Raw genomic sequence first — 16,529 nt, 5'->3', positions numbered from 1 at the left:
GGCCCTCAATCAGCCAGTATGTTCTATAGCTGCCTCTAATCAGATGACGATGAATACCAAGTTGGGCTTAACCCCCCCTTACTTGTGCTGACATACAATTATTTAGATCTATGTGTGCATGTGTGGGGGTGAACACAGGCATGAAACAAATAAAGAGTGTGGATAATCTGGAGTGCCTGTTTAGAACAAGAAAAGATCCTTCTTGGTACCGGAGCCAAATCTGCCACCTCCTCACCAGCAAAACCTAGCGCAAACCTCAAAACTACCCCCGCAGCCTACAGTCCCAGCCACGTGACCCCACCCCCTGCCACACAAACACTTCACGTGGAAAAAAAAAGACTCTTCCCCCACATACTGTAATCTAGGGCATACTCACCAGCAATGCGGATCTTTATGCACAGTTATAATGTGTTGGGTCGCTTTTTCATATTTATAACTCATATAGCCTCATATATGATCAACAGGTCTGCTGTGACGAACACGCCCGTTAACTTCAAACAGGCTTACATGTCAAGTGACACGCGTGACTGAAAAGTGATAGACTGTGTGTGTATTTGCCTGCATCTGTGCTGTGTTTGTGTGTGTTAAGGGAATACTCCCACCCCTGAGGGGGGAGAAAAAAAGAAAAAAAGTATTATGGTAAGTGGCACGGCCCTAAATTCAATGAGGGCAGCTAAGTGTACAGTGCCCCGCCACCGCTTCACAGACTACCCCGTGTGAGTCTGTGTGTCTGAAAGAGAGAGAGAGGGGGGGAGTGAGTGTGTGTGTCTGTGTGTGTGTTTGTGTGCATACCAGGTAAACGTCACAGCTTGCAAAGAAAGCCCCTGCGCTGCGAGCGCGCGCCACACTTCCTCAATCGACGGAATCACAGAGAGAAAAAAAACACTAGAGGAAGAAAAAGAGCAACTTTCGTCGAGAACAACCGCCTGGTTTGCAGGACAAGGTGAGTCTGCCATTACAATCCTTTTCAGGCTTCAGTCGAGTGGGTTTTTAGTAGCAAAGTACGGGTTTTACGTCTAAACTTTACAGAAAGTTACAGAAAACAGTACCGCTTCGTCTGCTTCTTTCATCCTTTGGAAAACCTCACTGTGAGGGTGAGGCGAGTAACGCTAAACCCTGGCTAACTGGTTACAGTTTTTCTTCCTCGCTGAAAGCGTTAGCTGTTGTAGCGTAGTGAAAGTTTAGCCAGACACGTTTCATTTCTATGAAAAGTCAACAAGGCAGCTGGCACTACACAGCTGTTTTGGTTAAAATAATAACCCCTGACAACTTTTCCGAGTAGCGACTGGAGCTGCTTCAGTGAAACAGTGCACAGGAATCCGTGACCCCGTCACACTTGCTGACGCTACGGGGTCACAAAAGGTACTGACAGGTGAATTATCGCGACCTACTGATCTATACCCACCACCCCTTTGGACTGGAACATCTGCAAGCATCTGCGGCCCTGTCTTAACACAGTCGGGTTGCCAGTAACTGCATGCAGTATGTCGGTAATTCTGCTTATGTGGAATCCGTTAAGTGACAGAATATCACCGGGGATGAGGAGGAATGTGAGCAGGTCTGGACATCAAGGATGGAGGAGTAAAGATAAAAAGAAGAAAAGGGAGAAAAGGGAGAAGGAACAGTTATTTACTTGTCATTAAGACAATCTGGCTGCAAGCTGCTGTCTGAGTCAGACGTGAGGTGACATCTGCGTTCAGCCAACTGACAATCGACCACATCCTTTAGAGAATAAAGAGAGAATCAGATGCACTGACTGATTCTCGGTGAATGTGACCGTCAGAGTTTAGTTTTTCATTATGCGTAAGACTCAAATCTAGATAGGACCTGTGTCAACCTCAGCAATGGTTTAGGTGTTCTGCGCGATCACATGAGGCGTTCAAAAGTGTTTATGAGGGGGTAATTACATCGAGGAAGACAGGCTCTTTTTCATACCACGATGAAACACAGTCAGGCTCTCAGAATCAGGTATTATGTTACCATTTCAGTCAGTAAAAGCGATGTTAGTATTCTTCTGTGTGGAAGAAAATTAAAATTTTAATTGAACTTTAAATTAAGCAAAGGTTCAGAGGAGAGTACAGCCATCAAATTATGTTTCAGTGCTCAGGGGTTTATTTTTTGTAATGATTTTAACACATTGCCTTTGTGAATGAACAGCGTGTAATGGTTTTTGATACAATTATTAAGCAATAATAACAGAAATCAGTAATTGTGTGGTTTGTTAGGTCAGACATTAGGAAGTAGACAACATAAAGTTGAATAACAAGCTTCTAGGGGATGTTTACCAGTTACAGTATGCTGGGGAGGTAACTAGACAGGATAATTTGAAACTGCTCACAGCTGGTTGGGAAATCAATCACTATTGGCCTGAAACACACAGCATGCCTGCTGTTGATTAACTCCCAAAAGCCCTGGCATCACAGCTCCCAGCAGCAGTACGTGAGTGAAAATGGTTGCATGCTTTTTTACTTGCCTGCATCTTTTATTCCGTCTTACTTTTCTGAGTCTGAGTGTAGGCGGTTACAGTTTCAGGCTTGTGATAGCAGCTAGGCTTTCTTTGGAGCACAGCATGCATTTGGATCAGTGACATGTTGAGACTAGCTCTGACTTTGTAGTGCTAGGAAACACCTCTGGTGTTGCAGCTGCAACCTGTCAGAAACTGCACGCATAGTGATAAGGAACCAAACAAATGTGACTTTGTGCTCACATTTTAAATGTGTATCAGTGGCAATAAGAAAATAATAATTAAAGACTCCATGGGTGTAACAGTTAACAGGGGTTACCTAATGTATTGCACATACTGAAACTATTGGTGTTTGGGTTGTTATAGAGAAAAGTTGTGGCACTGTCTGCAACACTTGTGAAGTTATGCAAGCAGCAAATCATGCGTGAGGTAACAAGCACCCAGCACAAAGGGGGACATTGATCGCTCATTATGTGTCACCACTGGAATTTCACTTCTAATGCAAAAGAAATCCAGTTATTCAGGTATTTCCTCTGTAGGTAAAAAAGTGAATGATTTTTTTCTCTTCAGTTAGGAAAAATATGGAAAATATATACATGACATAAAATTCAGGTCATGTACTAAATGTGTGCGTAACTTGCTTCCAACAAGCAGTCATTTGGAGTAATAGCCAGTCCACCATAAAAAATTGAGTCAGAGTAAATCTTGCAGTGAGAGAAAGCAAAATACAAATTTGTGCTGCAGCCAGAGGCAAATTTTGCTCATTGCAGGTGTCTCGCTTAGTGACAGGAAATTCTCAAATACCAGTAAAAAGACCGCTTATCTTATCTTCTGTCTTTTTTTTTTGTTTGGGGTCAAAATGCTCAGATAGAACTTAGCACTATTGCTTGACATTTTGCAATATTTTGAGACAATGCAATGATGCACTTTAACAGTAATAAAAATGTGGTTGTTCTTGTCTGAGAACAGGCGATCCTGGTACTTGTCACCATGGCTCCTTTCTTGAGGATTGCCTTTAACTCGTACGACCTGGGTATCCTGCCTCCTCTGACTGACCCACCCTTCTGTGCTATCAAGATGAAGGAAGCCTTGACAACTGGTGAGATCATTTTTTTGTCTTTTGCAGAAGTCTCTACTTCTGCTTAAACAACAAACACAAATTATGTTATCTTATTTTGTTTAAATTGAAAACATGCCAAAAATATTTTTTCTACTTCCTCTATCTGCCCATCTGCTTCTCAGAAAGAGGGAAGACCCTGGTTCAGCGTAAACCCACCATGTACCCAGCCTGGAAGTCCACTTTTGATGCACACATCTATGAAGGTCGTGTGCTCGAGGTACTGCTGATGAAGACAGCGGAGGAGCCGCTGGCTGAAGTGTCTGTCGGTGTGTCTGTCCTTGCTGAGCGCTGCAAGAAAGCCAACGGGCGTGCTGAATTCTGGGTAAGTCATTGCACACTGTCCTTTGTCTTTAAGAGCAAAATGTCAGGATCCTGTTTAACTGTACTTATATTTTGTGTTCAGGTGGATCTCCATCCTTCAGGAAAAGTAATGATGGCAGTGCAGTATTTTCTGGAGGATGCAGATGCAGGTGAGATTAAATTACTTTATATTTTTATATTATTTATTTTTATTTTCTCTTCTATGCATTTCCTTTTATTTAAGTATGTTTTGCAGCCCCTTCAAAGACAGTTAGAAGGGTATCCCCCTCACCCACACCAGTCATCTAACTTGGTTTTCAGCTGCTAATTTAATGTAGTCCTTACACACACTTTAACGTGTGATTCCCTACTACAATCATAAGGCTATCAGTCTGTAACAAATCTGTAATATGACCTCTCTTTTTCTGTCACAGTGTTGTATATGACTGACTTGTTTTTCTCTCTTTATTTGGAAGAGAGCAAGCAGCCTGTGAAGGAGGAAGCTCCTACTCTGAACCGTAGACGCGGGGCCATAAAGCAGGCCAAAATACACTTCATCAAGAACCATGAGTTCATTGCAACTTTCTTCAGACAGCCCACTTTCTGCTCTGTGTGCAGAGAATTTGTCTGGTCAGTGCCCGTCTAAAACTTTCATCAAATTAGGAAACAGGATATTGAGAATCTAGTGTTCAGGAACTTGTGGATATTTAGTATTAGCAGACTTATTTCTGATTAAGACTGTAATTCTTTTTCTAGATCACTGTTTTGTATGTGACACTTTTAATGTGAACAGTTCCTGGAAATATGAGCTCTCTAATTAAAAAAGAAGTGAGGACAATCCCCTGACATAGTTTGGCAGAAACTCTCAATAACTATTTTTGTTTGCCAGACCATGACCCAAGACTTTGATGACCCATTTTCTTGATGTTATATATAGAATGCTCATGTTTTCCTTTGAAGACTTTAGTTGTCCAGTTATCTGATATGAAGCACATTTTGATGAAATTGGAAATTTTGTGCAAAAAGATACACAAAACTACATACTTTATTTGGAGCCACATTACAGAAATGTACTATTTTAGGCCTAATATTAGATAAGCCTAACATTATTTTCCCAAATTGATTCTACAGAAGTAAAGTCTAAATATAGGAGGCATCCTATCTTATCTGACTTCACTTTATTTTATTTCAGATTAGGAAATGATAAATATACACCCCAACATCTCGTTTAAGCCCATTATTGACCACCCGCTGGTACTTTTCCATCTTACTGAGCTCCACACATCCTTGTTACCATTAGCTTTCTCAATGATTGCTGTTGCCACGTTAGTTAAATGAAGTTCAGAAATAAAGTACTACCACTAACCCCTTCCTCACACATCTGTACTTACTCACTCTACTTGATGGAAGAGGGATTGTTAGTGTAGCTCTAAGATTACCCTAAAGGTAGGAGACTTATGCTTTTGGGAGGTTATGTTACTTGTATTATGCACTTTAATATTCTTAGGTAGAGTAGCAAATCAGGGCCTGTTCCTATGAAGTGTTTTAACCTTAATGAGACTTAATCACCATCGTTACCACACAGTTAAGATAGAATTTACAAGTTAGAAAGTGTATGCAATGCAGTACCTGTTCCTTATTGCTTTTGAGTGATAAACTGGGAAATCATTCACAAAACCTGTCTTTGTCTCACACAGGGGACTCAACAAGCAAGGCTATAAATGCAGACGTAAGTGTACTTCATTAAAAAAGTCTCAATACATTGTGTTATAGCTAAAACAGCAACATAGATGTTCAACACGTTCTCACTCCCAAAGCGTTACATTTTACGCTAGGTGACAAATCGTCTGTATATTACGCTTCCGGCACCCAACACGTCCCTATTCATTTCATTTCATTTATTTGTTCATTTTCAGGCACAACAAATACCTATATATGAACATAAAATGCACAAAACAAAAAACAAAAATTGCCTGAAAAAGGAGTGGGACGAAGAAAACTTATTAAATCCCACCCCTATACTCACTCATCAACAAAAAAAACAATAAACTTCCCGCAGCTACGCCCATCATTGCATACAGACCCATCAACAGCCCCGGGCACATACAAGCATCTAAACGGCAGCTCGCAAACAACAATTAGAGCCTTCATAACTGAATACAGAATATATAAATTATAAATTGTGAGATCGGAAAAATGAGGAAACATGAGAAAACATGAGAACCGTTTGAAATGAATCTACACATGTACGTTCATTTTACTTAAATTGCTTTAGAAAACACTATCTAATGTCATCAAAGTGCTGATTAAGGTTCGGGATAAGTTTATGGTTAGGGCTAGAATACATGGCTGGAATGTGTATTACCGGCATTCTACTGGAATTCATCTATAACCAGGCGCGCAGCAAAATACACGTTCTTATGCTTTCGCGTTCCTCAGGAATGCCTCGGGACTTAACATATCGTGAGTATATCACATCTCGGGAGTGAGAATGGCTGAGATGTTAAACATAAAAAATGTCTACTTAACCATAAAAGCAAACTGTGAAATGTGCATATTCATTTCTTTTACCGTTATGCACTCAAAAAATTGCTGATTGCTGAAATATTTCCATGTAATTTTTTTTACAAGGTAAAATGATAGATTTAAAGGAGTCTGGTCAAAAGAAATGTAGTGGACTACCATTTTCCTGCAAGATTAATTATATAAATTTTGATTTGACATATTTTCGCTGAATTTTATTCAAAATCACTGCTTTGTGTTTATGAAAGCATGTGTGTGTACAGCTTAAAAACTAGAGTATTAATCTGCTATATCGTTTCTTTTTCTCAGAATGTAATGCAGCCATCCACAAGAAATGTATAGACAAAATCATCGGCAGATGTACTGGTACTGCTGCCAACAGTCGGGATACTGTGGTGTGTAACACACATTGCTTCTGTACACCATGTACTGTTAGTGTTCGCCATATGTGTCCCAATTAGTGCGCAATAGTCAGTTTAGTGTGGGCTTTTTTTCCTCTGTGATTTACGATTTTGATGTATTCCTCCTTAGCAAATCAACAATGATTCGTTTATCAAATTAAAGTGTATAGTTCGGTCAGGGTTTAACACAAAGGCACATACCTGTTAGTTTCCACTTCCAGTGAAGCATTTTTCAGTGTCCATCAATATTAGGGGATAATCAAAGTCCAGCTAACCTAGATAGCAGTGACAGGAATGAGCACTGCACCCCCACGCATTGTGGGAATAACAGATGGGGTGTGGTCTTAGGGAAATACTTTAAATTCAACTAACAGGAACAGATCTGGCCCACAAGTTGTAATCTCTGAGAATTTTTTTTACACAGTGCTGTAGTGACTTTTGACACATTGAAGTTAGAGAGGGAAGAAGAAGACAAGGGGGAAAAAAAGGATGAGGAAGGTGCGCAGGAAAGCTAGATGTTACAGGCCTGTGAGCGTGAGTCCTTTGGTCATACATAGCAATGATGAATCTTCTCCGTGCCCAAAGTTCCAGAAGGAGCGATTTAAAATCGACATGCCGCATCGTTTCAAGATCAACAACTACATGAGTCCCACCTTCTGTGACCACTGTGGAAGCCTTCTGTGGGGTCTGGTCAAGCAAGGCCTGAAGTGTGAAGGTACAGCAGAGACATGATTGACTGGATGGTTACAGGAGCGTGTGCTTCTGTACTCTACAGACTAAAAAAATATTTACGCCTAAAATGTTGACTTTAAGCAACTTAATTATAAGTAAATTTTCTGTGTATTTTTTTACATGTAAAACATGTAAAACATTAAATTTAATGGATTTGGTCAAATTAAATTTACCGTTTTGAAATACATTTAGTTTATTCTAAGCATATTTTCCTTAATGATTATTTTAAAAAAATAACTCTTCAGTTTTATATATTTCATTTTTATTTTACTCAAAATTATTGCTTCATATTTATGGGGCCCAAGAATATTTTTTTTCAGTGTAGACTTGTTTTTTCTCTTTGCAGACTGCGCCATGAATGTCCATCACAAGTGTCAGGACAAAGTAGCCAACCTTTGTGGTATCAATCAGAAACTACTAGCCGAAGCCCTCACACAAGTCAGTCAGGTGAGTTCAGTGAGTCATTCAGTGGATTGTATCTTTTGGTATTCAAGTCCACATCAAGATGGATGACATTACAATGAGAAAGAAGTGTGACTCAGGTGTCATTCTGCTAACGCAACTTTGCTCTTGGAGATTTTGTGACTCAGAATGATAACGAATAACAAATGTAGATAAGCACTTTATTAAATTTTATATAAAAAAGATTATTTAAAAACTGGTTGTTGCTGTTCTGTTTTCTGTGTAGTGGCACTTATTTGGATGTTTTCCAGAAATATTAGTAAACATATTAGCAGCAAATTTCTTTATAACTTTATCAACTTTCTGAATAAAATGAATACTTAAGCCTTATAACTACATCTCTATATTTTATCATCATTTAAGAAATGAAATAGCATTTAAATTCTTGAAGTATTTACATTATTTATCATAATGTGTAAATGTTCGTTTTGAAAGGATAGAGAAGATTCAGATAGATCTGAAATCAAATCTAGGCACTTAGCTTGCAATGTTGCCAGTACACAGAGATGCTTGTGTTTGTTGGCTCAAACTGGTTTTAGAGATAATGGGTGTCATGATAACAGTTATCAACTTTCTTTGTTCACCCAAACTTTCCACTTCAGGCTTCTTACCTGAAGTGGAAAGATAACAAGCTGATTAATAATAACTAACTAGCAAAAAAGTATCTTATTTGTTTCACTGGAATGTGAAACTCAAAGTTACTGGTGTGTGTTGACCTAATTTTCCTGCCCTTCTGTGCTAAACGCCTGACTCATTCTGTTCTGTCTTTACAGGCCTGTCGTTCAACCCAAAATCTATTTAGTTTTGAAGACAGTTAAAGAGAGAAGAATCAAACAAGTTTTTGACTCAAATGTACCACGGCTGTTAGTTGACCATTGTTAGGAAACAGTTGTTTGAGTTCTTCATGTTTATTTTTTGTTTATGTGTTTATTTTTCTTCCTTTTTTCCATCAGAAACCATCCACTCGCCGTTCAGATCCAAATCTGCCTAATCTCCCGGATATTGGAATCTATGATGAAGTGAATAAACTTGCTGGACTTGAGATCAATGGTGAGTGAGCCTTTATTTGTTGGTGCTTTTTCCTCCAAACATTCAAGCAGAAAGTTAAAGTTCTGTACTGATAGCAAATGCTATGCAAATAAAAACTGCAGAAAATATGCAAAGGTTTGAGATAATTGTGTAAATATGTCATTTCTGTGTGTGGTAATGTATTTGTCCATTAGATGGGTCGACATACGGCAAACTTTGGGAAGGTTCCATCCCACGGGTACCGTCTCGTCTTACCCACTTAACCAAGATCAACATGGACAACTTCATCTTCCACAAAGTCTTAGGAAAAGGCAGTTTTGGAAAGGTACGGAGCAATGACGTCAGTGTGAAACGAACTGTGAGACTGCTGTCTTAAAAACTAGAGAGAAAAAGAGAGAATATAAATAAGTGAACCAACAACACTCAAGTCAACCCATATCAGCTGTCATCATTACAATGGAGGCTGTAGTTCTCTTATAGAAATTATTACATGGACCGTGGGTGTTTCATCAACCAGCGAATTAAAATACTAATACTTCTCTTCTCTTCTCTTCTCTTCTCTTCTCTTCTCTTCTCTTCTCTTCTCTTCTCTTCTCGTCTCTTCTCTTCTCTTCTCGTCTCTTTGTAGGTCCTGCTGGCAGAGCTGAAAGGGCGTGGAGAGTATTTTGCTGTGAAGGCTCTGAAGAAAGATGTAGTGCTTATGGATGATGATGTGGAGTGCACGATGGTAGAGAAAAGAGTCTTGGCTTTAGCCTGGGAAAACCCCTTCCTCACACACCTTTACTCCACCTTTCAGACCAAGGTACTTCCCCTCCATGTCATTAATGACTGTATTTTATTCTGCATCAGTAGTTACATTACATTACATCGTTGTGCCTTTAATAGTAAAAAATGAAATGTTTCTCTAGGAGCATCTGTTCTTTGTGATGGAGTATCTGAATGGAGGTGACTTGATGTTTCACATTCAGGAAAAAGGGCGCTTTGAGCTCTACAGAGCCACGTGAGTTCCACCTGTCACACAGCCATCGTGACATACTGTACGTTACTCAGTGGAAACACAATCCCTGCCATCCTTACTCAGTGCTCACATGCTTGTCTAGCTGCCCAGAGACTCACACTTACAGAAGATACTTGTAAAGATGAGCATATGTTTATTGTCTCTTTGTCACTTTTTTAGCCTGCATCTTGTTTTCTTTTATATGATGTATAAAGTCTGAAGGACTGGGGCAATGCTGGCATCTATTAGCTCCTGTTCTTTAGAAGACAGGCCTTGTAAGGAGTGAACAGCTCTTAATGTTTGTGTATGGGGAGATATCAGTTACTACACCCACTTCTCAGCACACTATGGGAATCTCTCCAGAGAAAAACAATCGCAAGCTGGTGAAATAAAGCGTCATGAATCCAAAATCTGGTGGCACCTTGACTGCCAACTAAACTTTTACTTTTTTAAATTAAATTACACTTTTACAAACCTGCTGACATTTCTTAGCAAGTGCTAAGGATTCAGAGAGATTAATATGAGAGTAATAATCATGTTATGTGGTGTTTAGAACCGATGGAATTCTTGCTTTTTAGTCAGTTATAAATTTAATTCACTGAGTGCAGAAATCTTTTGAAAAGTAATGTTTTGGCTGAAGATTTTTGACAGAATTTGGCTGTATGTAGCAGAAAAATACAAAGAGTGTACAGTCGGGCTTTAAGACTGAATGCATTCGCTGGATTTTTTTCTTATAAACCACTGAAATGCTTCATGTTCTGCTTTGTAACTGTTGTGCTTAGTCACTGATCTTACATCTCCTGTAGTTAAATCAGCGGCTGTGTCCAGTACCTTTGAGATGACAGGAGTAATTTTGTACTTTGCAAACACTGACACCTGATCCTTTGTTGGCATCCTCTAGAATTCTCCTCACTCAGTGACTGTATTCACTCTGGGTAATTTATCCTCAGTGAGTGAGAGAGAGAGTGGGCTATTTTATTTCCCTACTATTCATTCCTTTACGTGTTTGCATCTTTTTTTTATGTTAATGCTTAAAACAAACATGCCTCAACAAGACAGCAGAAATTCTGTGGTTCATAAGACCGAATTTAAGTCAATTCCAGCAAAGCAGTAAATTAATTAAACAAATTTTCTTTAATTTAAATGTATGCTTACAGTCTGTGGTGTTAACCATGCATTGTTTTTGAAGACTGAATGGTAATATCAGTAAGAGCAGCAAGCTCATGCTATGAGCTGTTGCTTCTTTATGCAGTGCACTTTATGTAAGTTAACTTTGGTAGTTTTGCCTATCTTGCTGACAAACAGCATAGCTCCACCATGACTATAACATTGCCTGTTATAGCCATGCTGGAGCAGGTTGGTTGTTTAAACTAAAAAAAAAAAATAGGATGCTTGTAGATGATGCATTTATACACATTTAAAGTGTTAAACAAATGAGGATGGATGGATTAAAATAAGGACTTTAATATTCTCTGCAGGGAAATTATTTTGTAACAGCTCTAATACTGGCGAGTTGTAAAATCCCAAAAGCCTAACACAACACAGGACTACAAGAAATCACTGGGATGCATAGTCCGTAGTCTCAATGCAAGTGTGGATGATGTCACACGGAGTTGCCAGTTTGCTGGAGAGCGCGATGTAAACAACAGCCAATCTGGCATGTGAAAAGTCTGTGGGTATATAGTGTGGAAGTAGCCCCATGTTAAATATGTGGGCTGCAGAAGCGTTCCTTCACAGTAATGTGACAAGGGTGGCACCATCTGTTGTTAATAAAAGTGGCAAATCATCCACATCTTTATTTATTACACTTGGATTTATTCCTGTTCACCCGAACTGTCTGAAAGCGGTTGATGGTAATCAAGGGATCTGAAATATACCCTGTTGCTATGTCTCTGTAAAACGTAACTGCACACTCATTAGGCTCATTTCCTTGTCAATCTCATGCCATTAACATAATTTCCTGCACTGTTAGAGGTGAGATATGGCTTTGATCCCCTCCTTTCATTTTCTTATCTATCTGTTCCTCCAGTGGCATTTCCTCTTATTTCTGTAGGAATGCTCATTATTGTTGTGAAAAAGACAAAGCAATATTCTTCCATCAACCTGCACTTCCACCGCCATGCCAGTCAGGAAGTTGTCTAGTACCTGCAATATACATAATCTTCTGGTGACTTATTTACAATAGAATAGTTTCTGTAAACTTGATGACACACAAGATTAATGTGTCTAAACTGTCGTGTTGTATATTGCTGCACAGGCTGTCACAGAATATAAGGCATGTGCTGGATCTGGTTATGCAACATTTTTCCTTTGGCAGTGACTGAACTGCAGAGTCTCAGTTAAGCTCGTTGCCACCACAAAGGCTGCTGCTAACCTGACAAAGACTAGTTTCATGCACCATTTCAACTTTCCTTCAGCTTGCATGCATATCGAGGTGTCCTCTTACAACTGTGTGTTTTTGTTTTGTTCTTCGTGATCCAGGTTGAGACGTTCTTGTACATATGCCTGCACTGTCTGACTCCTATTCTATGAGGACTGCATTTCTAATGATGTTAAGTGAGAGATATCGACAGTCTATTCAGTCCTGTTCAGCAGGTCATTTAGTGTCACTGTGCAGGAACTGGGCTGGAGAGATGGCTTTGTGTGCTCTCCGGACCTGGTTGTTTCACTCGACACAGATGACAAGAGAAGCAGGTCAGCGATAGGCTAATCATTCGGCTCGCAGCAGCTCTTGGGTTTCACATTATGAGAGTGTTATTCACCTGTCTCCTACTCCATACAAATGTCCTCTTCAATAATTCAGGTGTACACTGAAATGAGTCTGCAGTTACACCAGTGTTAAGCTGCCAGCTATGTACTGAGATAGCTCCGCACAGGCCTGTAGCTTTCCATCAGAGATGAGTGTCTGATATTTCTGTCTCTGACTCCTTTGTCTTGCCAGGTTCTACTCTGCCGAGATCATTTGTGGTCTTCAGTTTTTACATTCCAAAGGCATCATCTACAGGTCAGAGCACAGAATAGGAATTTCACATGAATATAAAATACACTTAAAAATCTGTTTTCTTTACATTATTTTGTTGTTGTTTTTTAATGCGCCAATGATTTCAGTTGCAAATGTAATGAGAAAATGAATTTGCAAAGTCTCCAATCTTGTTTAGTTAGGTAATCCCACGCATTTTTGACACTTTTTTCCCCTGAAAGTTTAATTATTATTGTGTGGCATGCATTGAGCAAGGGCTGTTATGAAAACTGTGGACTTGGATGTAGTACAAAAATGTGATTTAAAATTTTTTAAAAAGATTTTGGGAAGAGGAAAATGTAAATGTGTTTATTTGTTACACTGAGAAAACCAGACTCCTGACATTTCAGTACAAAACAAAACTAAGATAACTGTTACAAAATGTCTAGTAAATGAACATAGAAACAGTAGACCACTCAATTGGACTGCATATCTCAAAGACCTTTCATATCTCTGCATAATTTTGTTTTTTTTAATTATAGTGAAATCACCTAAAAGCATAGTAAAAATTCAATATCCTCAAAGAAACTCATATAATTACTGCATTTTACAAAACTGCTGCTTTGTGTAGCGAATAGTAGTGTGTAAAAAATCTCACAGTTCAAAGTGCAAATGCATCTGTAATCAAACATTAATCCCTTTAAAAGTTTATTTAACCTTTTATTGTAAGTTGTTATTTGTGTGGTAAATTCTGTTCTAACAAACACAAAATAGTTTTCTAAAACGTTATCATCACAATAGCTCATGTTTATATCCTAACTTGGTTCTACTTTTTATTCATTTTCAGGGATCTTAAGTTAGACAATGTGATGCTGGACTGCGATGGGCATATAAAGATTGCTGACTTTGGCATGTGCAAGGAGAATGTATTTGGCGACAATCGCGCCACAACTTTCTGCGGCACTCCTGATTACATCGCTCCAGAGGTGCAGTTTTCTTCCAAAATTCTCTCTTGTGCTGAAATAATCAAATCTGCAGTTAAAAACAAAACTTTTAAACGTCTGTCTGGTTTAATTGTTATTTATAATTTTTTGTTTAACTTTAGATTCTGCTGGGACAGAAATACTCATTCTCAGTTGACTGGTGGTCATTTGGGGTGTTGCTGTATGAGATGCTGATTGGTCAGTCACCTTTTCATGGAGATGATGAGGATGAGCTGTTTGAGTCCATTCGCATGGATACTCCCCATTATCCCCGATGGATCAGCAAGGAGTCAAAAGATCTGCTTGAGCGGGTTTGTATCATATCTTTAATACTAAATATAATAACCCCAAAAAGCGTTCAGACACGAAATGTCCATGAGTCCCAAAAAGTTGACTCTGTTCATCTGGACGTAGCGTTTTCAGTGGGAGCAATATTTTATCACTCATCCAAGTGAGTTTCATGTGTTTATTTCACAAAGTATTAGGTAAACTAGTATTTGTGTCACTGGCAACAGACTGGACATTGAACAAGTCAGAAACATGAAAAGAAGCAGCTTGCAAATGCACAGAAACAGTGGGCAAGAAACAGCAGCTTACATTTCATACCCTATATGAAATAACCATTTGAAAGGGTTTTAGGGTAACTGAGCTTAGTCCTCTGCTGGTGTGGGCTAATACTGGGATCAGCTAGTCTGCTGGTATTGTTCCAAGACTTGCCTTTGTGGCCTGCCTGAGCTAAAGCTTTGCTTGAGGTTTAGTGAAATGAAATCAGCCTCTCTTTTGAGGGAGCATCCAAAAGCCCTCCAAATATTAACAAAAAGTATTTGGACAAGTTCGAATTGTCACACTTAGTGCAACATATCCATTGTTAATATGGTCTACTCCACCTGCAGTTACTCTGCCAGTTGTAAGACCTCGCAGAGTCCTGACCTGAATAACTTAGATTGTCTGTGGAGTAGGAAATGACGGTAAAAAAGTTAGCTTGTTGATGCACTTGAGTGGAGGGAACATTAAGCACCAAGTTCAGTCCCTGGCTGGTACGGTCTGAGAACATAAGCAGTCCATTTAACTGAAAATCCTTTGTGTTTGACACATGATCACATATATTCCTTATGCAACCTTTCTGACCTTCCTTCCCTGCAGTTGTTTGAGAGAGACCCAACTCGCAGGATAGGAATTGTGGGTAATATCCGGTTACACAACTTTTTCAAGAGCATTAACTGGCAGGCGTTGGAAATGAGAGAGGTTGAGCCCCCCTTCAAACCCAAAGTGGTACGTCACACACACGTCACTGAGGATTTAAAAATTGTAGCTCTTGTGCTATGACTACATTTTGCTGAGATTTGTTTGTGGAAACTTCCAGAAAGCGCCGAATGACTGCAGCAACTTTGACCGGGAGTTCCTCAGCGAGAAGGCTCGTCTTTCCTACAGTGATAAGAACTTCATAGATTCCATGGACCAGTCGGCATTTGCTGGGTTTTCATTCATGAACCCCAAGATGGAGCATCTTTTAGAAAAATGATGTCATCCATGTCAGACTCATGTTACTCTCCTCATGTTTATGGAACAGTTTGCCTGCTTGCAGATGAGCAAGCTGTTTCACAATCAGTATTTGTTTCACCTTATTTTAAGCACAAACTATTCTTGGGTACGATCAAACAACAAACGGCCCGTGTACTGTATATATATATATGTGGATGTTTCATTTATGTGCATGCTTATTATTTGTGTAGGTTATGAAGACCTGTGTGAGTAATAATATACTGTGGGAGTGGGAGTCTGAAAAATCCTTACATTCCACTTGACGTCATTGCTACCATCTGCTGCCATCATGTTTCCCGTTCATGTTGAAAATCATCTCCACTGGGGATAGAAAATATGAAATGGAGGAAAAAGGCTACAGTAACTAATTTTACTTCATGCTTCAGATATAGGTCGTATTTGTGAATGAGGTGACTGCATGTTTAGAGATTTGAGACCAAGAAAAATCCATCAATCTTAGCATTGTGGCTTAAATATGAATGTTATAATTTCAAACATCCAACTTCTTGCCTTTGACTAAGAAGAACTTGTGGTTGTAAAGTTGACTGAACAGTGCCATGTAATGATCAAACTTTAATGCTCCAGCTGTTTTCAGCTGTACAGAAAAGTTCTGTTTTGTGGATGGAGGTGCAATGAGTGCAGCCATGGGTACAAAAAGAGTAGTGAAATGACTAATTGGTGAGCCACTTAAACGCTGTATATAATATTTATGTATATTGTTGTTAACATGTATATTGGTTTGCAAAGGATGTATTTTTTTTTACTGTCTCCATATTTCCCATATGATTAATAAAACATAAACTCCCAAGTCTGTGCTCCTTTTGTGTGATTTTGAAGTGCACGTAATAGAAAAGGTTTTAAACAAATTGACTTTCAGGAGCTGGACTGGAGGCGATCTAAAGCAATATAATCTTTATATAAATTAAATTAAAATTTTGAAGGCTTTTCACTTAAAAGCGTTTTGGATCTGATCAACAACCCATTATCCTTTGATTAAATTTGATTCATAAACAAACC

General features: G+C 39.0%; 1 protein-coding gene across 2 annotated transcripts; it reads left to right on the top strand.

Annotated features, from left to right (window-relative positions):
• Positions 1-711: 711 nt before the first annotated feature.
• Positions 712-16,320, top strand: prkcda (protein kinase C, delta a). 2 transcript variants are annotated; one of them, XM_040028742.1, is made up of 18 exons: positions 712-943; positions 3,429-3,563; positions 3,707-3,906; positions 3,988-4,054; positions 4,361-4,514; positions 5,582-5,613; positions 6,717-6,802; positions 7,394-7,523; positions 7,887-7,987; positions 8,956-9,052; positions 9,226-9,356; positions 9,660-9,833; positions 9,940-10,031; positions 12,970-13,032; positions 13,835-13,973; positions 14,093-14,281; positions 15,114-15,242; positions 15,334-16,320. In XM_040028742.1, exons 2-18 carry the CDS (start codon positions 3,455-3,457, stop codon positions 15,490-15,492), a joined length of 2,052 nt encoding a protein of 683 aa, XP_039884676.1. In that variant the 5' UTR covers positions 712-943; positions 3,429-3,454; the 3' UTR covers positions 15,493-16,320. The 2 variants fall into 2 exon arrangements, with proteins under 2 accessions (XP_039884676.1, XP_039884675.1); XM_040028741.1 differs by having other exon boundaries at positions 713-943; positions 3,434-3,563.
• The last annotated feature ends 209 nt before the right edge of the window (positions 16,321-16,529 follow it).

Source organism: Simochromis diagramma, unplaced genomic scaffold (assembly GCF_900408965.1).
Source record: "Simochromis diagramma unplaced genomic scaffold, fSimDia1.1 OVJJ01000483.1, whole genome shotgun sequence".
NCBI classification, from domain to species: Eukaryota; Metazoa; Chordata; class Actinopteri; order Cichliformes; family Cichlidae; genus Simochromis; species Simochromis diagramma.
Note: the sequence above shows the minus strand (reverse complement) of the source record. Positions and strands in the feature narration are given on the sequence as shown.